We start from the raw sequence: 24,468 nt of genomic DNA, 5'->3' as shown, positions 1-24,468 counted from the left end.
CTCCAGCTACCAGGCCAGAGATTTCATAATTACGTGCTAACTTCTAAACACATATAGTTGTACCAGCTTCAGGAAAATCCCAACTGCATGCACAGAGGGAAAATAAAACAGAGTGGCACAAGATCAGTTTGTGCTTAATGAAGGAACTGCAAGACATTTTAATGTTCTCTTCATGGGGCCAGCAGCAACTGGTAGGGGATTTAAAAATGGAAAGATGACACATAGTTAGGGTTAATCTTCCCTTTCTCCACTGCACAACCCTGATTCAAACCTACTACCAATGCAGTAGTAATAGAGTGAAATAGAGGATTTTGAAATGCAACCGATATGTTCACAGATCTCTCACTTTTATAACTAGTTTGGACCTAAAAACTGATAATAAATGATGGAGCCCTTGGAGACCTCTATTTAAAAAAGAAAATACAAGAAAGAACAGGCACCAGAAACAGAGGCACAATAGACTAACATGACAGTCAAGTTGTGATGAATGAGTGGAGAAAGTTCCTTTAGTAATTATGGTCAGAAATGTTCTAAATTCAATTCAAGGCTAAACTAAATTTCATCTCATTTTCAATGCATTTGTATCCCACCAATCTTCCAAGAAACTCTAGGTTATCTTCATTTATCCTCACCACCAGTCCATGAGCTTTAACAGCTGAAACAGGAACTTGTCCAAGGCCACCCAGTGAGAATCCTGACTGATATTTCTTATTACTTTCCAATACCTTAAAATTCATTCCCCAATACTGCCCCCATCAAATAATGTAAGCTTTGTGGAAAGGCTCTCATATGAACTCCAAGCTCAGCACACTTTATTTTGCTTAATTATAGAAGTGGTCCTAGTAATGTTCCTTCCACACAAGCCAACTTATTTCAAAATAAAAGTTGTAAACAACCAATTTTAATACTTACTGCTAAGATGTTATTCTATAAAAGGCTATGCATGGTGCTTAGGTTTCTAGCAATCTCACATTGCAACACTTAACTGGTTCTAATAACCATTATAAAACAAGAAAAATCCTTGTAAACTATCAGCTTATCCAAAGTTAGTTCAATAATCCCAGCTCCACATAAACTACACTTTTGGCAAGCTGCTTCAAGACTTTGTTTACAGAGACTGTTTTTTGAAGACTGCATCTCTCTCAACCCAAAACTGTAGAAGCAACTCAGAAAGTCAACTGCACGACTGAAATAGAAGAGATGATCACATAAATTGGACACATTAATGCACACTTGAAAGTGGACAAACAGTAGAATAGTACTATGGGTAAATCTCTTAGAACAGCAGCATTTTTATTTACTTTAAGGTAACTATATCTATAGGCTGTCCAGTTATAAAAGTTCTCTGGATAACTTAAGTTCACACAAAGGCAAGGGGAGAATGGAAGGACTGGTGTGCCCAGCACCAACTGGTGAGCAAGAAAGCACGACAGCACAGTTAACTAAAACTGTACAGACTGAAAACCAGTCAACTTCTTCCCTCTTCACAAAATGAGACTGAACAATGACTGTACAGATCAGCAACTGAGTTTTAGTTGTGATAAGCAATAGTAGTGTATCTCCTGCATGGGGAGCTGCCATCCCTTTACATTAGCTCTTATAGATCACATACATTTCAGTATCAGTTACTGAATCTATGTGCATGAGCACATATATGTATATAAACTTCATGAATAACACAAATGGGGGTGAAATGCCACATACATCCTAACTTACTTTCAAAGCAGTTCAATACCTACTAATTAGTGCTAGTCTTACATACATATGGCAAATCTAAAAAAAAAGATATTTGAAAGAAGCAGAGGAAGGATAATAATATATAATACAACCAGACTCTTCACCTGGGGAGTGTTTGCCCTCTTGATTAAAAAGAAGTAGTTTTACTTGGATAAACAGCTGCTTTTTAAAAAAGTAAGAGCTGTATTCTAATACTGTTAAAATTTGAACTTGATCTGTGGGTTCTGTTTCATTTTCAATATTTCTATCCAGGGAAGTAAAACAAGCTACTATTTCGGCTCCACTAATTTAATTGTTACATAAATTATACAATTTAGGAAATTTCTTCCTTCCCATCTCCCAACCTGAATTGATAATTTAAAAAATCCCAGTGCTTCTTTCATATAGATGGTATTACGTTTATCTCAAAGCCCACTTGTGTTATACAGACAACTCTCAGCTTACACTGGAGTTATGTAGCCCATAAAGCCAAAATTGCATATAATCAAAACACAATGGGTACAATGGCAGGTAGGATTGCCAAAGTTATTTTCCCCAGACACCCACTCCCTTTATGCCTCATTCATTCATGCTAAGCACATAAAGTTGAATGTTGAAAAGTTGAATGTGTGTAAATTGCGAGTAATCTGTACGGTATATAAAAAGGACATGTTGAGCAGGTGTTAGTCATTGCTCCTACCAAAATTCCCAAACACAGTCAAGTCATGCTTGCTTTCTGGATTGGAGTGTGGATCCTATTGCTAGGAAACTGCTCATAGGACAGGATGCCTAATTAGTTTCAATAGGAATTCTGCTGGATCAGGCCAAAGACTCACCTATCCACCATTCTGTTCTCAGTGGTCAACCAGATGCCCATGGGAAGCCCACAAGAAGGAACTAAGTGGAACAACACTCTCCTCAATGGCATATTCTGTGGAACTTGATATCCTGCATGCCCCTGCCCTACAGACAGTTTCTAACAAAAAGTACCACCCTCTACTACATTTTCCATCTCATTCTTTAGGACAAACAACTATTATCACATCTATTAAAACTAGCTTTTTCTAATTGTGCGCATTTCTAGACTAAAAACACAATCCACAAAGTAAGCAAGCTAAAGTCCCAACTAACAGAGCATAAACATAATGTATGGTTTCACTTATTATCAAACGTAACTTGTAATTTTCTGAAAACTAATTTCTTGGCAATCTGGTTTTCTTTCCTATCTTGAGACCCAATCAGCTCTGCAGAGAAGCCACCTTCATCAGACTCCTCCCTCCATCTTGTCACCTGAAACCAGCCATTCCACCAGTGCCATGCCTTTAGATTGCAAGGCTGAGAGCAGGAACTGATCTTTGCAAGCTGCCATGTGACTCTTTTTAGGTTGGAGAGCAAGATAAAAATGGTTCAAAATTTATCATTCAACACACACCTCTATTACAATCTTCATTAACATTCAAAGTTAACAGTAGTTCACGGATAAAACATTATATTAGCATCTTTTACCTTCACTACAGGATGGCCACCAGTTGATGCTTTTACTGCTCCTCTACTGCCTTCTGTTTCATAATGTGCTCTATGATGAGTTTTTGGTTGCACTTCTATTTTCAATTCACACTGTCCATATTGAGTAGGCAAAGGCCAGTCTAGGGGAGGCAACGAAGATGTGCTAAAAACAAGAAGTGAACAGATTTCATTATTTAATACATTTATACCCTTCACTTTCAACTCCTAAACAGCGCCAAGGGCAGCAAGCACTACAAATACAGTAATAAAAGCGAGCATACAAAAATCAAACAGAATAAAAATCTATTGAATACAGTAAAATATTTCATGCAATGGTGGACCTTGTCCACCATTGGACAAGGGTAATGTGGTCAGTTATAAGGCAATTGCCACCATGAAAAGGACATAGTATGAATGAGGAGAGACTACCATGTGCAAAAGTGACATTTGTTGCATTTTCATAAACCTTCACTGCATGCAGAAGTCCTCACCCAATCTCCTCTGCAAAATTTAACTCAAAAAGAAGCCCTGTATCCTTTGGTCAGATGTGAGAGCCATCTGGCTGTGACATCTTTCACTGCACTGATTACCAGGGTTAATTCAGTTGATCTGGCTGGCTAGGTGGGTGTCCCCTTCCTCCCTCACCATTCCACGTACGGTGAGCCCATCCAAAATATATATTTTAGTCCAGCATATCACAGCCAGCACTTCCTCTCATATTAACCACTTCACCCACTAAGAATTATGAGAGAAGCCTACTTGGGACATATTTCACTTCTTGAGTTGATCAGAAGAGTGGAACAGTTTGAACCCAACTATGTGATCATTCAAAGAAAATATCCTGATATTTAAAAATAAAACAAGTATTTTTAAAAATGTTACTACCCCAACACCAATAATAGGTTTTTCCAGGAAATGTGAATGAAGCAACCCAAGTTTGTACTATTTGTGTACAAGTTTAATTTTCGTTTTCACTCAGTTTTGTTGTTTTCCTTTTTTCCCCCTTTTTTGTTCTTATGCGTTATTGAAGTTTAGGTTCTTATTTAAATACATTAAAAGTTCTATTTAAAAAACCCCTGATCATTCAGTCTAAGGAATGCATATGTGGGCTTTCTATTGTTACTGGTCTTTCAAGATGTTTAAACAATTTTTAAATGTTATTAGCAGCCATAGAGGGATTCTTACTTATCTTTATTGTAGCATTATAAATAAAAGATTGGCTAACAAAACAAAACAGAAGTCTAAGCAGGGTCAAACAAACATAGCAGGATCGAATTTTAAAAGTTATGTACTTTAAACTGTTTTAAATACAATGTGACCATCATGAGCAGTTAAACATGCATTCAGAACCATAATTCTTATTAATCTTAATCTGAAATTCACTCTTCAATGAAGTAGAATACTACAAAGCCAATAACTATGGTGTTTAAGCCTCACTCCCCACGGTAAACTTTTGCATTATTCCAAAATATTCATTAGCCAGGCTGTAAAACTCACATTTCTGAAGTCATGGAAAGACTGCTGCTTGTAATACAGTGATTGCCTAAGCTTTCCTATGGAGCATAAGCAGACACCTGCAAACCCTAGCCTACTGAATATGGCCATGACTGCCTCTTTCCCAATAGACAGATTTAATAGATGTCTGGATTACTTAAGATCACCTTCCATAATTAAGTGCTGTCCTCCTAACTTAATGAAATCCATGCAGCCTTTTCTAGGTTAAAAGCAGAACCCTTAATTAGCTAAGTCATCTTACCATCCACCTTTTTCCATGTTTCAGAAGATGAAAAACCAAGGAGGAAAGCATGCATTTCTTGTAAACTTAGGTGAATTTGTTCACCCAAGCTGCAAGGGCATATATGAATAAATAATACAAATATAGTATTATCAAAATTGATAGAAATCATGAGAGTTCTTATTAGAATGATCACCACTTGTTGGCAACTGCTCTGTCAATAGCAGACAATAATAGCAGCTGTATTATATTTAAATGCATACACATTATTCATCATTATTTTCTCCTCTAACATTAGAGGAAAGAGAATGAAACACTGAGAATTCCTACAAAAATACCAGAAGAAATGTCAGCATTACTCAAAATAAGAGCTAAACTTTAAATAAGTAGAGGGGACCAAGGTAAAAAGCGTATCTGCTAGCAATGTATTTTTGAGTAAACAAACTATCAGAGAAAAGATGCAATTTTTTAAAATGTTCATTAGGGAGAACATTACCCAAAAACCTTTTTTGCTTATTAGTATTTCTCATATCCCACCATCAAGAGAAGCCTTCAGTGAGTGGTCAATGTACTATTAAGAGTGCTACACTAAATTGATCTCATTTATGAAAAGCAAAACAAATATACACTACCACCTCAAAGTTACCCAGCTGACTGGTCCAAGACACCTATCCAATTTCACAGGACAGAAAAATTATTTGCAACTAAAACTAGTCCATATAAAAAATGGCAACCACTTAGTAAATCCAGCATCTGAACATAGAATTTCATTTGCCTACTTAAAACACTAATGACTATGGTTATTACTTAAATATTTGTTTGTCTGATAGCACAGCAGTTACCAGTGCCCAGCATCTATGGCAGAACTGGCTAAGGAATACCAAGCAAGAGAAGCATTGCAAAGCTAATGCAGAAAGTGTTTACTGCTTTAACATGCAAGTGGGCAAAGAGCAGATTGATCAGCCACAAAACTCTTTCTATTTTACAGCTCTAACCTTGAGAAACAGGCTTCCTGTTCCAAGGGGCAATATTGTTAAACCTAAGTTCTTTTGTCAAACTGCATGTCAGGCTACTTGCTGCTCTTAGGCAAATAGCATCAACTGCCCCAAACCTGTTTACACAAAGTATAGCAAATGTTGGGATGTGTGGTGGCACTGTGGTCTAAACCACTGAGCCTAGGACTTGCCGATCGGAAGATCGACAGTTTGAATCCCTGTGACGGGGTGAGCTCCCGCTGCTCGGTCCCAACTTCTGCCAACCTAGCAGTTCAAAAGCACGTCAAAGTGCAAGTAGATAAATAGGTACCGCTCCGGTGGGAAGGTAAACGGCATTTCTGTGCGCTGCTCTGTTTTCGCCAGAAGCGGCTTAGTCATGCTGGCCACATAACCGGAAAAACTTTCTGCGGACAAACGTCGGCTCCCTCAGCCAGTAAAGCAAGATGAGCGCCGCAACCCCAGAGTTGTCCGCGACTGGACTTTAACTGTCAGGGATCCTTTACCTTTATATCGCAAATGTTGCCTTAGCCTACACTGTTCATTTCAAGGTTTTTTTTTCTCTCTCTTTTGCCTCTGACCTTGCACTACACAATTTTGAAGAATCAAGTACAGTGGTACCTTGGGCTACAGACACTTCAGGTTACAGATGCTTCAGGTTACAGACTCCACTAACCCAGAAATAGTACCTCGGATTAAGAACTTTGCTTCAGGATGAGAACAGAAATCGCACAGCAGCGGTGCGGCGGCAGCAGGAGGCCCCATTAGCTAAAGCAGTACCTCAGGTTAAGAACCGTTTCAGGTTAAGAACGGACCTCCAGAACGAATTAAGTTCTTAACCCAGGGTACCACTGTATGTGTAGGTTATCTTCCACTATTACATTGGTAACTGAACATGGAGCTTTATTTAGGGAAGTTTGGATGCTCCAACAGCCAGTAAGTTTGTCTTTCTGGCTCCAGTTTCTAGGAAAATGCAAAGCAATTGTGGTTTCAGGATCCAACGCCAATGCTTCATGGCACCAAAGTTTATTTAAACTGGTCTCAGAATGTTTGCCACTGCTAAAAGACTGAAAATCGGAACACCACAGGGCAAACACACGCACCTGTGTTAACTTCTTAAACATAACTGCATTTTTAAAGAACCATTAGATGGTGCGTAAACATTAAACTGTTTATTCTTCTAACACCTAATAACTTCAAAGGTACCTGCTGAATTTATGGGGACACTTATTCCCAGGTCAACAAATATATTTGAAGGCTTTGTTTATATAGCTTAGTTTCTAATGTTACTGAGCAATATATAGTTAAGATATGCTTTGTTTCTGTTTAGGCAGTCACCAATAGCTATGGCTGATAACCCATGACTGATAACCCTAAAAGGATTAAAGTATTGTTGAATTGCTAATTCAAAATCAGAGTAAATCTAAAAAAGCCTTCTGATTTCAGACATCTGGCTAGTAAACAAATCTTAAGTAATAATATCCAATTTTTTCCATTGCACTGATAAAAGAAGGGAAATGGGTAGGAATTATTTAAAGCACTCTCATTTTTCTATCAGGGAGATCTAAAGGAGAAGAGTGGGCTCAACATACCCAACATAAACTCTGCGGGCTGTGTCCAACTAAATTCTACTTCGAATAAACCGACTGAAATTAATGTACCCAAGTTAGCCTTGTCCATCAATTTCAATGGACCAGATGAAATTATCTGAAAAAAGCAACCAACCAAGGAAAAATGTGGTAATGCAAATTACTACTTTTAAACATTGATATGGGCACTGCAGAGGGCCTATAATGGATGTGAGAGTAAGAGAGAATAATATTTTGATTGAAGGCAGTTGCTGGAATTCTATGTGACTAACATTCCCATTTAAATCCATATCATCTAGTAGGAGGGAGCAAACATTTAAAATTGTGCAAAAATGGTATATGATGCGTATGAGACTGTTTCAAATGAAGATATCTAATTCAATAATATGATGGAGAGGATACTGGGAACCAGGGTCATTCTAGCATACACGCTGGACTTATGAAAAAGTGTTGCAGTTTTGGACTTTGCTGAATTACTAAAATGTCTGGACAGCAAATACTGAAATCTCTGGAATTGGCACTGCTAAACACTGTTCAAAACAACAAGGGGGCTTATCATTTCAAGTCCCTAATTGGATATATTTGTGTAGCTGCCCAGCTGAATATCGGAAAGACCAAAAGGGTGCTGTGTTAACTACTGGGGCGGGGGGGCTTCCCCCAAAAAAGAATCCTGAGGAAACTATAGTTTACCCGTCACATGACAACAATTCCCAACACCCTTAATAAACTACAGTTCCTGGGGTTATTGGGGGAAAGCCATGTGCTTAAAATATGTGTTAAATGTGCTTTAAATGTATGGTGTGGATGTGCCCTACTTTGATCGTAAGATTCTGAAAATGCTACATTCTGGTGGAGAAAAGGGGGAGGGGGAGATATAAGAGGCGAAATTCCTATCTGTTTCTACACTACATCTGTAGAACATCTAGCAAAGAACAGAGTATAGTACCATAACAGCAGCATATGTACTTTCTTGTTTACAGTTTGGAAGGGTACAGAGCAGGATTGGGCAACCTGTGGTCTTCCAGATACTGTTGGACTCCAACAACCATCAGCACCAACCAGCAGTCAATTTGCAAGCTCCTCTCTGGAAGTCCATGTTTGCATAGTCATGCTAAGCCATAGTTTGGCTCACCATGTCATGTGAACTGGGTCACTGTGGTTTGCTTTAGATACACAGTGTTCCGTTGCACCAGAAGCGGTTTAGTCATGCTAGCCACATGACCCAGAAAGCTGTCTGTGGGCAAACGCCGGCTTCCTCACCTTTGACTGGACTTAACTGTCCAGGGGTCCTTTATACCTTTTTACCTTTTTTACAACACTAAACTATGGCATTGTGTCTCTTCCCGCCCTCTTCATTAGTCTCTAATTCTCTGGCAAGGCTACAAAGAGATCAGGAACTTTGACTTTCATTTTTAAGTGTTTGCAATTTATTGTTATATCCAAATCCAAAACTTATTTATCTTAACTAATTTTCACCATAGCCTGGGGAAATAAGCCATGGGAAATAAATTAACCATGGCTTGATTTGTTTCCCTAAACCATAGTTAAGATTTACCACAGTTTATCCATGTTTGAAGAGTTAAAACTGGAAGTGAAACTTTAAATAGCTTAGCACTATGCTTGATTGAGGCCTGTGTCTAGGCCAAATTATCTCTACACATATTCAATGATTTACAAGTTATTTAGTTGTAATTTGTGAGGCAATATAATGTTCAGGCACTAGGTGATTTGTTTACAACAAAATACCTTAGGAATACAACTGCCTAAAGAGACTTACTATCTTGTATTACAGTGTATCAACTTCTAGTAATATATACATATAAAGACAACAGCACAAGTAGTCCATTTCCCACAATTACTTACCGAAAGATAGGAGTATGGCCAGGCTTTGGTTTGTTCCAGGTGAAGTGTGAAGGAACAGAAAGAAATTGGTCACCAGACAAGTCTTTTTTTAACATATGCTGGGCTCCAGAGCTATCATCTATTGCTGTTTCAAGTGATGGTGATAAACTACCCTGTTCTTCAGAACAAAGCTCTATTTTTCCTGATATAATGGCAGTTTGATCCTCAGAGGTCTTTCGTGTTTTAAGAGGGATGTCAGTCTCTGCACAACACTGAAAAGGTGAAAGGCCAGGAGTCAGACCATGAAGAGAAGAATTTAGCCATGTGTCTTCAGTTATACTTCCCCTAGGAGAATGTCCTGGAGAGGGAGTTGGAGAATGGTGAGGAGAAAGTGAACCAACGTAACAGATCTCAGCACTAGAATGTCGCCGTTTCCCACACGGTGATGTAGGTCGCGATGATGGTCTTGAGGTTGGCCTCGGGCTAAGCCAATTTTCATCTGTGATACTAGTCCTAGGAGAATGACAAGGAGATTGTCTAGGTGACAAGGCATGCCCAAATCCATAAGATTGTTGCCAGGGTTCATCCACTGGACAGCCCCTTGGAGAACCTCCAGGAGATGCCAAAGGTGATCCAAGGGTAAATCTAGCAGCAGCTTCATTCAGTTCTGAATCCACATCATCATAAATATGAGAAATCGACTCACAAGAGGAGGCATCCGAGAACCAGCTTCGGGAGGAAATGCTGCTGGCAGGACTTGGGCTAAGGGACGAATCCCTGTAAGATGGCTCAAGAGGAAGATACAAATGGTCCCTTGAAGGCCTTTCCATATATTCATTTTGAGGGCCATTTGTGTGCAATTCATTTTCACTGGCTTCTATTCCTTGATGACAGTTAGGAGAAATAGATGTAATTTGAATGCTAGGACACTCAAATGTCTTAGGACCACCTAGTGCACTGTACTTGGATTGTGGTACTTCACACATTCCTTCATAGCTTTTATGACCCTGCAGTCTAGTAGGCGAAGACAAAGGAGAATGATGTGACTGAAATCCATGACAAGGGATACAAATAGGATGATTTACAGATGATGAATGATCTACACTGAAGATGCACACAGAAGCACAGTCATCAGGTTCAAGATCTGAAAGAGACATTGAAGTGCAGTTATTGTAACTTGGAAAACTATTTAAATACTTTGTTTTAGGAATTTTTCATTACGCTGACATTTCTAGCAATTCCATTACCCTTCTTCAACAAAGTGTCCAAAACAGTTAACATTTCAAAATACTAAGAGAGCAATATAAAAGAAAGGCACAGGAGATAAAATTAATATAATATAACCAAATCATTACAAAAATTCATTCAATTTTTTTAAAAAAAGTTTGATTCATTAATAAAAAGGCAACATCAGATCAGTACCAAGTTTGTTAGCTTCCTGTAAAATTTGAATTCTACAGAAAAAGAGCTTCTTCCTTCAGTATACTTATTTTATTTAGACAAGCTGCCCTATCCTTCAAGGCAGAAAATACTCACTATTTAAAAACAAAAAACAATAAGCCTATCCTTTCCAAACCACATGTACCAGATTCATGCACATTCATTTTCTGTGTGTGTTCTTTCAAAGCATGGTTAAAAAAACCTAGCAGCCTAACTGTACTTCACATTTTACTTCTAAAGGATCTCAGCACATAGTGCAGATCACACAAATGGCAACAGAAATACTTCAATTATTGAAGGTCATACTAAAGCTGGGCAGCATCTTTAAAAAAAAGCAGCTTTGCTTAGAAGTGCCATATTTTTCGCTTCATAAGACACTTTTTCCCTCCTAAAAAATAAGGGGAAATGTGTGTGCATGTTATGGAGCAAATGCAGGCGGGAGGCAGACGGGAAAAGCACGCTCTCCACGCTCTTTAAAGGGAGCCATCCCTCTGTCCCTTCCCCTACCTCCCGCAAAAGCCAGCTCCCTTTCACGAGCCGCACGGAGCGTGTGTGCGGCTCTTGCGGGCTTCTCCCTCCTCAGGGAAAAGCCTGCAAGCGCCGCACACAGGCTCCACATGGCTCGTGAAAGGGAATGCTGAGCAGAGCCTGGGATGCATACAGGCTCTGCTCAGCGCTCCCTTTAAAGAATATTTTTTTTCTTGCAATTCCCCTCTAAAAACTAGGTGCGTCTTATGGAGCGAAAAATACGGCGAGAAATACGGTATATCATCAGCTGGGAATATTATCTTAATATTTTTTGTTAAAGTCTATACATAATTTGATTCATTAATTACTGCCAGCATTAGTTTAAACTAGGAAAGTGATGCTTTCAATCCCTTCCTTGCCGTCCCAACCAGAAACAGCAGGAATATAGGAATCTGTTGTTGAAGAAGGCCTTGTACTACTAAAATATGCTTTTGCATCACTTTGAAACAGAGCCTATAACTTTACAGTTCAGTGAAACAGACATTTGTGAACAAAAGATTCAAACGATAGTGTTGATTTCATGAATTACAATACCAGCAGAATGTCATTGCTGCTGCTAAACAAACAATATAACTGCTCATTCAACATTGTTTGACACATTTCTCACTTGTACAGTGTAAATGCTAAATGTGCCTGTAGCTTTGAGACCAAGATTTGAAATATTCCTCCTCCTAGTATATCCTGATCAAAAAAAGGTCTAACTGGTTTGTACAGCTACCCTTTCCAGCACAAAGGCCAACAAATGCATGTTTAAAATGTGGCTACAACAAAATGAGCACCAAACCTCATGCATTTTTAAACAAACTGATGTTTTCTCATTAGAGAACATAATCTACACAGCAGCAGCAAATCCACAGTATATTTAAGGCCACTTAATACATTGCAGAATTCTTAAAACAGAATGCTATTCTGTATGAGAATGAATATGAAACTTTGAATAGAGACCATGGGCAAATGCCCTTATATGTGGGGTACTTCTGTCAGATATACTTGGTCAGAATCTTCCTGCCTTCCCCACTGTGTATACACATGTTGGAACACACACACGTGTAAAATTGCCACTCAAATATATGGCTCGCACCAGGGACGAGAAACCTGTGGCTTCCTGTATGTTGTGGGACTCCCAACACCCATCAACACCAGCCACCATGATCAATTGTCAGCAATTATGGGAGTTCGAGTCCAACCATATCTTGAGGCCTAAAGCTTCTCCAACTCTGGTCTACAAAGAGGTGCTGTCCATAGAGGAATTGCACAACTAAGGGACATGGCCTTTTAGGACAATAATCTCTGCGCTAATCCAGTGTCAGAGAAGTGCCAAGTTGAGCTTTCCATTGTTTGTATATACACATGCCAAATGACCTTTTGTTGGTGATGGCACACCAGAATGTAAAGTTAGGCTAATTCAACTTCACAGCACAGACTGCTATTAAAGCAACAAAGCCTGACCTAGACAATATGTAATACAGGCAACCAATTCACATGGGGGTTACATTCTGGAAGCACATATGTTGGTGGGGCCTGCGTAAGGCTGCCCTGTCCCATCCCTGCCCTCACCAGTTCTATCCCTTCTGTGATGTTTTTGAGAGGTTTTCAGGTCATCTCCAAGTTCAGTGTGCTGCGCATTGTGCGAAGTCAAGCACAAATTGGACACACCTAAATCGCTCGCTGCCTGTATTGTGCATATATGTAACTGAATCACTGAGCACAAAAGTTAATGCAGACTTCATATAAATCAGGTGTGGGGAACCTTCAGCCCTCCAGATACTGCTAAACTATAACTACCATCATTTTCTAGATTCTTGTACTAATGAGGGTGAATGGAATGGGAAAATATTATCAAATAAATTTAGACAATGCCAATATTACTATACAGTCTCTAGACAAGAATCCAGAAGCCTAATGTTTTGGCATTATCACAGAAGCTAACACAGTAATTAAACTGCCATATAAAAGCAAATTGTCCTCTCCTCCACACATTTGAGCCCAGACATGACAAACTCACATTGAACTGCATGATCAAGTACCGTACTTTTCGCCCCATAGGACGCACCTAGTTTTTTGGGGGGGAAATAAAGGGGGGGGAAATCCCTTTATTTCCCCCCCTAAACCAGGTCGGGGAAACCGAACCAGGTTGAGGAACAGCGGGATGGCGGCGCTGTGCCTCCTTGCTGTCCCCCGAGCTTGTGGGGCTGGCCGATGTCTGTCCAGCGGGCGGGGCGTTCTGCTTCAGGGCGCCTCTCGCACCGGGCGGCAGGCTGCTATCCACAGCGTAGGGTGCTCCCCACGCTGCGGATGTCTGTCTGGCGGGCGGGGCGCTCTGCTTCAGGGTGCCTCTCGCGCCGGGTGACAGGCTGCTATCCGCAGCGTAGGGTGCTCCCCACGCTGCGGATGTCTGTCCGGCGGGCAAGGCGCTCTGCTTCAGGGTACCCTCTCGCTCTCCAAGCTTGAGCGAAAGCCTGCATTCGCCCCATAGGACGCCCCCAGATTTCCCCTTCATTTTTGGAGGGGAAAAAGTGCGTCCTATAGGGCGAAAAATACGGTAACTGTTTTTATAATGTAAGATATACTATAGCCTTAGAAGACACCTTGGAGGAGCAACAAACGCTGACAACTATTAAAGAACATCAGCATCTCCCTTAGTTGGATGTGTTCCATCTCAGATATGCTTCTCCTTCCATAATAGTATTTTCTGAGAATACTGAGTCCAAAGAAACCACCTACACATTGGCCTGATTCACACACAATGTTAAACCATGGTTTGGTGTTAAATGAAAACCCAATCCAGCATCTTGACTATGGTTTATTAACTATAGTCTGTTGGAAAATAAGAATCCATGGGATGCTCTTGGCTTAATAACCTTAATTGTTGTTTAGCATTATGTATGAACCTGGACATGTTATATGTGTGGTTTGCTTGTCCTGCCCAATTTACCCTCCAAGCTACAGAGATGCTAGCCAAGAGCAGATGAAAAATGAAACTGCTCTCACTGTCTGTGCCAGAAAATATGACATTGCTGCTAAGTCTGCCTAGTAACAGGATCCTTTCCCTGCCCAATTCCTCAACCTACAGCCTTTGCTTTACAGCTGTGACACATGGTGATGAAACCTTAAAGCAACTTCTGTTCTGTCCTTAACTAACAAACTGAACCTCTCTGAAGTCCCCCCCAAAAAAACACATTCACTGTACATCTATAGTGCAGAAAAGACATGAAAATTTAAACAGAAAGTTCAAGTGATTATTCTCCATTATGTATGGCTTTCACTACATTACCCAATTTTTAATTGTTTAAAAGGTGCCTTTTACTAGCATTTGGCAAGTCATGCCTCACATACTGCAAGTCACAACTACACAAATGAATATAGTGCTTGTCAACATGTTTTAAAAGCAAGAAAAACACCTCAGCTAAGATACCCACCCCTAGGGTATGCCAACAACTCTCTCAACAAATTTCTCTTAAATTCCCCTACAAACAGATCATGATTAGTGAGATCAGGACTTTTTTTTCAGCCGGAACACACTGGAATTCAGTTCTGGCACCTCTCAGGTGGGTGCCATTGCCATTAAAGAGAGCAAGGGAGGCATTCATGATGAGTTCTGGTACCTCTTTTTCCAGAAAAATAGCACTGAATGAGGTGAACACTTAGCCACAAGCCCTTTTTTGGACAACATGCCAACATTTCAAGCCAAACCTTAGTTTATTTCAGTACAGTGCAACAGTAAAAAGAACTTGGAAGGAGCAAAGTGGATCACATGACCTTGCTAAGTCATAGTTTGGCTTACAAGTTATGCATATCACCTCTCTATGGTTTACCTTTGGCTTAGTGCAGGCATGGCCAAACTTGGCCCTCCAGCTGTTTTTGAACTACAGTTCCCATCATCCCAACCACTGGTCCTGTTAGCTAGGGATGATTGGAGTTGTAGTCCAAAAACAGCGGAAGGGCCAAGTTTGCCCATGCCTGGTTTAGTGTGATGTACAAACCAGACCAATGCATTCAATACAGTATTTCTGTCTCTACCAACTTTAGTGTGCACCCCACACAACTAGGAAGTCAGTCACTACAATTCCAATCTTATAGAAAAACCAAAGCTTGGAAGAAATAACTTGCTCCAAGATTCAAGGCTGTACTGGGATTTGAATCCCAATATCCAGTTCCAAAATTCAACCATTCTATTAACTGGCTCATAACTTCACTTAATTATAATTGCCTCAACTGTATCTGTCAGTTTCATTTTCAAACAGTTTTTTAAACACAAACAATCCTTATCTCATATAAACATAACTTTTATTCTGCAATGATCTGAGGCAAGACATGAAAGCTTACTGTATTCGTTACAGACAAAATAAGGAACACTAAAAATTAAGAGATAAATAAGTCCATATGTTACGTAAATTATGATGAGCTAACCAAATGCCCAACATCTTCAGGGCTGTGTTTTGTTCTTCATTTATGATAACACTCACTGCTGCAGATTTATAAACAAAAAGAACTAAAAGCTGGTTAAATTACTAAGTATTTTATAAAGTGATACAAAACAGGCAAGTTGTGCAAGAAAACAGTTAGAATTCTAAATACACCAAGCTCTTGGGCACCTGCTCAACATTTTAGTCTTACAGTCTCTCTCTCAATCAAGTTCCACTGGTTTTCTCCAGAAAACCATTTCAAGTAGGATTTTATTTTATTTACTCATTCACCCAAGAAACACTCAGTTTTCCCCACCATGAAGTTTGGTAGTGTCATGATGACCATCTCAAGCTTGTTTAGGGTAGCAAAATACAGCCACATGTCTCTCAGATAAGACTCAAATACCACGTTTCCTCTGGAATGTACCTATTATAACATGTCAAAACCTTTGTTTTTTGGCAAGACCAATCCAGAACATTCTGGCCACCTGGATTACTGCAACCATATTTTCTAACTTTTTACTATAACTCAGCCACCTGTAACCAGAATAAGGCAGCCAAATCATTCACCTTACTTAGACCTTGCAATGCCTCAGCTTGCTTCACTGGCATCTTGTCCTCTTCAACAACCAGCACAAACTTCTTGTCCTTAATTTTAAAGCTCTCCAAAAGCTTCATATTCCAAGATATCACTGCCCATGATTATCATACCTCCCAATTACTACCTTGAAACAAAACCTCAACCTAAAGACCTACTGATCACTTAAAATAATATCATTCTCCCATGCAGGCCTTCCCTCCTGCTGGTGCTACCTCCCGGGATACATACACTGCATGAATCCATCCTTTAAATCCCTCCCAACCAACTCTTCTGTGAAACCTCTCATTCCACAAAAAATTAAGTATATATAACTGTATTGCTGCACAATCATCCTATTACTCTTTCTTGATCTTCCTCTCCCTTTTTAAATTATGAGCTCTTACAGACAAGGAGCTTTCATTTGGCTTACATTACTCTGTAAACTGACAGGTACATAAATGGCACTAAATAAAACATTTTTATGGCCATTATCTCCACAGTTTTTTTAGTTACACATGAAAGCTTTCCCTCCTAATTAACTAGGATAAAAGATTCTTTTGCTCACTTAGGAAACTTCATCATGCTAAATTCCACCACCAGCTCCTCCTCACCTGCTTCCAGAATTTTTTTTAAAAAATATATGCCTATTGTCAATGATGCTGCTGTTTCTAATTTGTGCATAAGTTAACAGGTATCATATTTATTTTGTTCTCAGAATTACGTCCTCTATACTTCACCATATAGTTTATGAGGCCAAAAGGCAGGATATGAATGTTTTAAATATGCAGTCACAACCATGTTTTTAAAAAAGGGTAACAGAAGGCAATAAGTTATTGTAATTTTCAAAACATGTACAAATATGTCCGTGTTGTGTTTAAAGGGTTATCAAAAGTGCAACTCAGTCAACTTTTCTCTCAAGAAAATCCATGTTACTTTCAAGTAAATTGGGAAAGTTTATTTAAAAGAAGCAACATACTTTCATAAAATATTACAACATGGACTTGAAAAGGCATGTTACTTTTAACTCCTACAACCAATGTGATATCCACATCAACATCATCTGCCCCATTTCTTCTCCTCTTAAATAATCTAAGAGAAGAGGAAGGCATGCCATGAAAGCTGAAGTTCATCCAATAGGCTAGCCTGGTTTGTACATCACATTAAACCATTGTTAAAATAAACTATGGCTTAATGTAAACAAGCATTGCTAAAATAATGGGTGCTTCCTTCCTCCTCTGCTCCTGCTGCTATGCCCATCGGGCTAATTGACACTGACCCAGTGGTTTTGCCTACCTCATAGCAATCATCACAACTTGTTGGGCATTGGGGCAATCCTTTGTTTTGGATGGAGGGGAGGTTGTAGTTTCCGCATGCCCCTACAAACGCTGGGGTATCTGGGGATCTGGTCTCTTATTATTTGGGTTGGGGTATGGGAAGTCCGATGCCTGGTCCTGAAAGCCATGCTGTGTAGCATGTGGTGTCATCCGAACTCAGACCTTTCACTCATGGTTTGGAGACAAAGTCACAAGTCTTGGTCTAGATGATACAAGTGATACCATGGGCTTGTTTCCCAGTAGCTTGATTGCCATATGCCAGCATGCAGCACATTCACATTAAGCTACAGTTTATTTTAACTATGGTCTGACAGGACACGTGAACCAAACCACTTTCCCCTCTCCTCCATTCTGTGGTGACTGAAACGTTTTGAGGCTCAAATTTTAAGCTATCATATTTCACCAGGTCCAGTTAAGATATATACCATGCATAGCTATAGTAATTTGAACAAAGTAAAATTAATAAGTATGCAAAATACTATTCAGGATACCTATTCCTAATACAAGCTAAAAGCAATTACTGTAGATTTGTTTTCCTTCTCTGCATTTAAACAAACTACCACCATTATCCTCCCTATCTTCAGAATTCAAGGAAATTTTGCATCTTTATTTGCACAAAGTTTGGTAATATCGTGTGTGTTATGTAAGGCACTTTTTTCATAAATGCAAATGGACAGATACAAACAAAGGCAGCAACAATCACTGCGAACAGACTAACACTGGAACTAATTATGTGGGGCTTATTTTAAGTAGTCATCCACAAAAAGTGTTAAGTCGTTTACAATATGAAGAAGCTTGCAGTGTGAGCTTATAAATACAATACTACCCTGTCAAACTCTTCATCCCCTTCCTCCATTAAAACTGCCACAATCCTCAAAGAGCAGCCAAAAAAACAACCTTGCACTTCCAATAAATAACTTTGAACTTTTACAAAATGTCAATACATAAACAGTTCAAGCTATTTTAGCCTCAGTCCTCTTTTTATTAGCAGCCTCTTTCAGCAGTACTGTCAGTAATGGGTTTCTGCACATACCAGTTTTATAACTCTGAATTCTGTACAGATGAACTACCATAGCTACCTGATTTTAGCCAGTTAAACACATTTTGCTGCCAAAAATCATATTTAGTAAGAACATTCTACAGTATTTAACAAGAACAAAGGATTGGTATATAGATACTGGTGTGATGACAGGGTCTAGAAGACTGTAGGACGAAACGGAAAAACAGGCTAAGAGGAAGGCACATTTGGCAAACCCTCACCATGATCAACTCCCACCTGGAAACCTATGTCCCCAATGTGGAAGGATGTGTGGATGCAGAATTGGTCTCCACAGCCACTTATGGACTCACTGTTAAGACTGTGTTCATGGAAGACAATCTTACACAGCTACAAGTGATCACCAAAAAAAGAATAAAGAAAGAAGATCAACAGAGGGAAGACTTCTGTGGGTTTAAATTTATGATCACCCAGTCCCTGAGTCAATCTTTAGTTTTTTAAACCATTTTCCTTTGGTGGGAAAAGCCTGGGACCTGGACTGTGGCATCAATTTCTAAGGGCCAAAGACTGCTCCCCCAACACGCATGTCACCACCGTGTCCCTAATTAAATTGTAATTTGTATGGATTTTAGCCATAAAGTGTTTGGGGAACCTATCCAGGCTGAAAAGGAATATTTAAAAACAGTTCATCTCAACTCTAAAATCTCTCTATTCATATCCAATTATTAAGGAACATCTAGTTACACTGGCAGGACGCGGGTGGCGCTGTGGGTCGGCGGTTCGAATCCCCGCGGCGGGGTGAGCTCCCGTCTTTCGGTCCCAGCTCCTGCCCACGTAGCAGTTCGAAAGCACCCCTAAGTGCAAGTAGATAAATAGGTACCGCTTTATAGCGGGAAGGTAAATGGCGTTTCTGTGTGCTGCGCTGGTGCTGGCTCGCCAGAGCAGCTTCATCACGCTGGCCACATGACCCGGAGGTGTCTCCGGACAGCACTTGCCCCCGGCCTCTTAAGTGAGATGGGCGCACAACCTTAGAGTCGGACACGACTGGCCCGTACTGGCAGGGGTACCTTTACCTTTTACTTTAGTTACACTGGACCTATAGCGTCCCAGTTGAGTTATCTTTAAAGACTTCCTGATTCTATCACTTGCATGCAGATACACAGCCTTTCACCACAAGGCATGGCTCAACTTTACATCATATTCCTGCAAGTTCCCTTCCAATGCACAATATCCTGTCCACACATGCAGCAAATGTGCACTCTTTTATAAATGAAAGGAAACACAAAACTTGAAATATATTAAAGTAAAATTAAGCAAAACAAAATGATGAGGTGCTAGTGCAGAGGATTTGCCTTTGTGCTACTTGCAATGGTGCTTCATAAGTGGAGCTGCACAGTGGCAGCCAGTATGTACAAATTTACTGAAGACTTTAAAGAACACAAGGAAAGAAATCTCGCAAGTGTTAAGGAAAGGACAGTTATGGCAATTGCCACTTGCTAACGTCAGTATGATATAGTGGTTAGTGTGTCTGACTAGCACCTGAGTTTAAATCCCCACTTGGCCATGAAGCTTGCTGGGCCACTTACTACCTCTCAGCATAACCTCACAGGGTTGTCGTAGGGTTTAAATGAAGGGGAGAAGCTTGGAGAAATGCTCTTCTCAGGGAAGCAAGCCTGGCAGCATCACTATCTGCTTTTAAATGCCAGGAAAAAATATTCTTATTCACCCAGGCTTTTGCTCCTCAATTTGGGGGGTCCATAGATAGGTTTACTGCCTCTTCTTCTACTCATCTTTCTAATGGGGTAAGCATTTTAGGTTCTTGTTTTAATGTTTATTTTTACCCTGCAAATAACTTTTCTGAAAAAGCAAGCAATAAACTAATAACAGTAACTATTCCAAATTAGAAAAACGTCCATGCCTATTCACCTGATGGGAATTCTTATGAGGAATGCAGCTAATTTACAAGTCAATTAAAGATTAAGAATACTGAAATATAGGTGGAACCTGATGAACAAATCACGTTGAAGCAGCTCATTTGAATCAACAATACTTGCCAATCTTTTTTAAAGTTTTTTCTAGTATATTTTTAAAAACATGAAGTGCATTTTCAAAACTAGACTTCCCAAAATAGCCATGTGCTATTTGCGTATCATCTTCACCAACATCCTAAAGCGTTAGCCTTATTCCTTGCTTCCTTCATTTTTTTCTTGGGGGTATGTGGTTATGCTATGTTTTAAGAGATTCGTAAGTTATTCATTTCACAAAAATAAGTGGCTAACAATGCATTTCCATGCTCAAATTAACTTTTAAGGCACTAAACAGTTTAATACTGGATTACCATATAGTCTGCCTGTATTGAAACCAACTTCCTCAGAACGTGGCGAACTCTCCTTCACTGGAAGTTTTCAAAGGGAGGTTAGATGGCCATCTGTCTGTGATTCTTTAGCTGTCTGTGATTCTTTAGCCCCATTGCAGGGGGTTGGACTAGATAACCCTTGGGGGTACCTTCCAACACTACAGTTCTATGATTGTGCCCATAATCAAGTTCTATGCACGTTATACAAATATTCAACAACACAGTACAAACAAGATTACTTTTGTCCATCACTAACATATAACTTGGTCAAGGATTCGTTGAATGATAAAAGGGTATTTTACACTGTGCTCTTCTTTAGAAGTAAACTGCTTCAAAATGTCAATAATCTTCACAGAGGCTTTCATCAAAATACTGCCAGTTTCAGTTCCTTCATACACTTGCTCTTTATTTCCTTTTTTGCAGCTTGTTCATAATCATCACGCACATGATATTGAGACCCTGTTGCACTTATTTCACTAAGGCACTTCAGGATTCCTCAATTCTAGGTATGCAGCTTTCAGGACCACTGAGGGCCAAGGTGATTTGAATATACCGTATTTACTCAAATCTAATGCTCACTTTTTCTGGCCAAATAACGTTGCAAAAATTAAGCTGTGCATTATATTCAATGGCACATTTACATTCGGCAACAAATATGTTTTTGGTTTCAAGGTTCTGAAAACTGAGGTGTGCATTAGATTTGATGGAGCATTAAACTCGAGTAAATAATGTATTTATCTTCCACAAGCAGTTTACTTCCTAAGACAACAGCTTGACAGATTCACCACCAATTCCTCCATTTTCACACTACTGCATAGCCTTTGGCATAGCAGACTAGTCTGTTCAGGTTTGTGTCCCCCAGAGGAATGTTGTATTTTTTATTTTTTTTTGGTAGTTGACTTCTCTTGTGTTTAAGTTGTTTATTTTTCTTTATTTTTTTCTTGGAGGATAGAAACTTCCTACACTCTTTTCATTACAGTACTTGCATAATTCTTACAGACCATATACACTAAATTACTTCGTTATCCCACCTGCCATAAATAAACTACCGGTACCTTAAAGAAACTGCCCAAAATAAACCAAACACCTCCAGAAAACAGAATCATAAACCAGTGACTTCCCAGAAAGTTATGGAACTAACAAACCACATTACAAATAAATAGTCTGAATGCCAGCTCTGCCAGTAGGCTTCTTGGTTTGAGGCTTAAATTTGCTAAGTTTGGTATTTGATTTAACATCAGTTTGTAAAAGCACCAACCATTCAAATAAAAGCTGGCTAGAGAATCCTCAGTTCAGCTCACTTAATGACCATTTGAAATTTGCTTTATCAATGAAATATTACAGCTGGGCACCCCAACCACCCACCCCTTTTCGTATGCAAAGACAACTCCAGATACAACCTCCAACCACCCCTCTCACTACCCGCCTGCTGCCTTAACGCCGCAGGAACCTCCAAGAACACAGAGTTCATAGCTCAGTAGTAGAGGATGTGTTTTTCATGTGCTGAGGTCCTAAGTTCAATCCCTGACAGTTAAGAGGATCTCATATGACAAAGCTGGGAAAACCTCTGGCCTGAGTCACTGCCAGTCAGAGGCAGCAATAGTGGGCTACATGAACCAGTTCAGTATACAGCTGCTTCATATGTGCAAAATACACTATGTTCAACCCAAGTTATTTTCTATCAGCTTCACAGAAGTTTCCAAACAGGATATATACAGTCTCCCTTACCAAGAGTTCAACATCTCACAACACTTTCTGGGATCTTTGAGCCCAAACAAAACATTCATTATTCTTTCCTCATTCAGGACCTGGAGAACTAACAATCTTATTCATGCTTACTCAGAAGCAAGCTTCATTCTCTGATCCATCTGTCCTTGAGCACTTGTGGGGAAGAGAACCGATGGGGTGGGGTGGGGTGGGAGAGAATGTCCAGAATTCCATAACAAGAGTATAAAGTTCAATGGGACTTGCTTTGAAGAAAATGTACGAAAGACTGAAGCTACCGTTAGAGTCAAATCCTATGCATAGTTACAGAGTTCAATGCTACTTTGTCCCCTGAGAGTACATACAATTGTATGCATTTTTTACACTCAGAAGTGAGCCCATTTTAGTTTGTACGCTCCTCCAAGCAGGCACCTGTCCTGCTAGTGTTACCTAAAAAAATAACAATTACTCACTAGTGAAATGTGCGTAGCATTTACAGCAGACATATGGCTGAATCCTATGTGTGCTTACTCTGAATCACGTCCCACTAGGTCCAACAAGATCTATTCCCATGTAGGCTTATTTTGGATTGCCCCAAGCATATATTTAAGTCACTGAATTGAACCAAATAAGACATGCAGCTTGATCATACGCACACTGATCCTAAATAAGATTTGACCATGTTTATTAATTTTTTTAGTAGATATGGGTTCCAATAGGATTCACTCTTAATCTCGAATAAATTTATTCCGTCAAGAGTTCCTCGCTCATGACCTCGTGGTCCAATTCCACGCACATCAATCCTGTCACTGGGGTCAATGTCACTTTCTTCCAAGTAACTTAACATACACTGACGCAGAATCAAGTCAGTGGAACCAAAAGGGGCTTACTCTATGCGTCCACAATATATACACAGCAGCCACGCCCTGTGACCCGGATCCTACGCACGCCGGCCCTGTGACCACTGGGCCTTACTCCCGAGTAACCTTACACTCGTCTACTCGGAGAAGTTTGTTATCAGGCTTCAAAGTTCCGCAAGAATCTTTTGGGGGGCTTCTGTTACAGCAGAATTGATTAATTACAGACAAATTAAACGTGCGCTGAATCGCAGGGCCACCATCACGCGCACACCCCTCACCAACCCTAAGGCCAGCGCGACTCGGGTAGGGAAATCAAGGGCTGCAGCCAACCAAGACCTGCTCGGAGTAGTCCCAACGAAATAAAAGGGCGTGACTAATTCAGGTCCGTTAATTCCCACTGCTCTGCTCCGAGTAGGACTTGGTTGGTGGCAATCTTCTCCCCCTACCCCGCCGCACCTCCCCGAAGCCCCGTCGCGTCCGAAGCGGCTGGAAGGAGTTGCAAAGCTGCCGCCTCCCCCCCCCCCGCCCCCGGCCGAGCAACAGGGCAACAGGCGAGCCAGCCTGGTCCGCGAGACGCACCTGCTGAGGCGGCGGCAGGCCCAAGCGGCTGTGGCAGTGGCGTCGTCGTCGACGGCGGCGGCCCCGGGCCCGGCTGCTGCCCGTCCTCCCCGAAGATGAGCCTGAAGTCGAACTCGTCGTTGGCGCCGCCGCAGTTTGCCGCAGTCATCGGGGGGCGGGTGGGGAGCCCTGACCCCGCCGCCGCGCCGGGCTTCGTTGGGCTGGGCTGAGGCGAGGACAGGGGGCTGGGAGCGAGGGGGGGACCAGGAGGGGGGGAAGGGGGGCAGGGCGGGCGGGCTGCGGCGCCCCCCGTCAGGGCCGCCTC

General features: G+C 40.5%; 1 protein-coding gene across 1 annotated transcript in view; it reads right to left on the bottom strand.

The window, feature by feature from the left end:
* The window catches only part of NFATC3 (nuclear factor of activated T cells 3), a 52,340-nt gene extending 27,944 nt beyond the window's left edge, over positions 1-24,396 (bottom strand). The window contains exons 1-3 of the mRNA XM_081920269.1: positions 24,165-24,396; positions 9,402-10,524; positions 3,223-3,385 (exon numbers count right to left, since the gene is read on the bottom strand). Of these exons, the coding sequence (XP_081776395.1) occupies positions 3,223-3,385; positions 9,402-10,524; positions 24,165-24,312 (1,434 nt within the window). The 5' untranslated portion in view covers positions 24,313-24,396. The remainder of the gene's footprint in view (positions 1-3,222; positions 3,386-9,401; positions 10,525-24,164) is intronic.
* Between the last annotated feature and the right edge of the window lie 72 nt (positions 24,397-24,468).

Source organism: Podarcis melisellensis (genome assembly GCF_964234715.1).
Source record: "Podarcis melisellensis genome assembly, chromosome: 8".
NCBI lineage: Eukaryota > Metazoa > Chordata > Lepidosauria > Squamata > Lacertidae > Podarcis > Podarcis melisellensis.
Note: the sequence above shows the minus strand (reverse complement) of the source record. Positions and strands in the feature narration are given on the sequence as shown.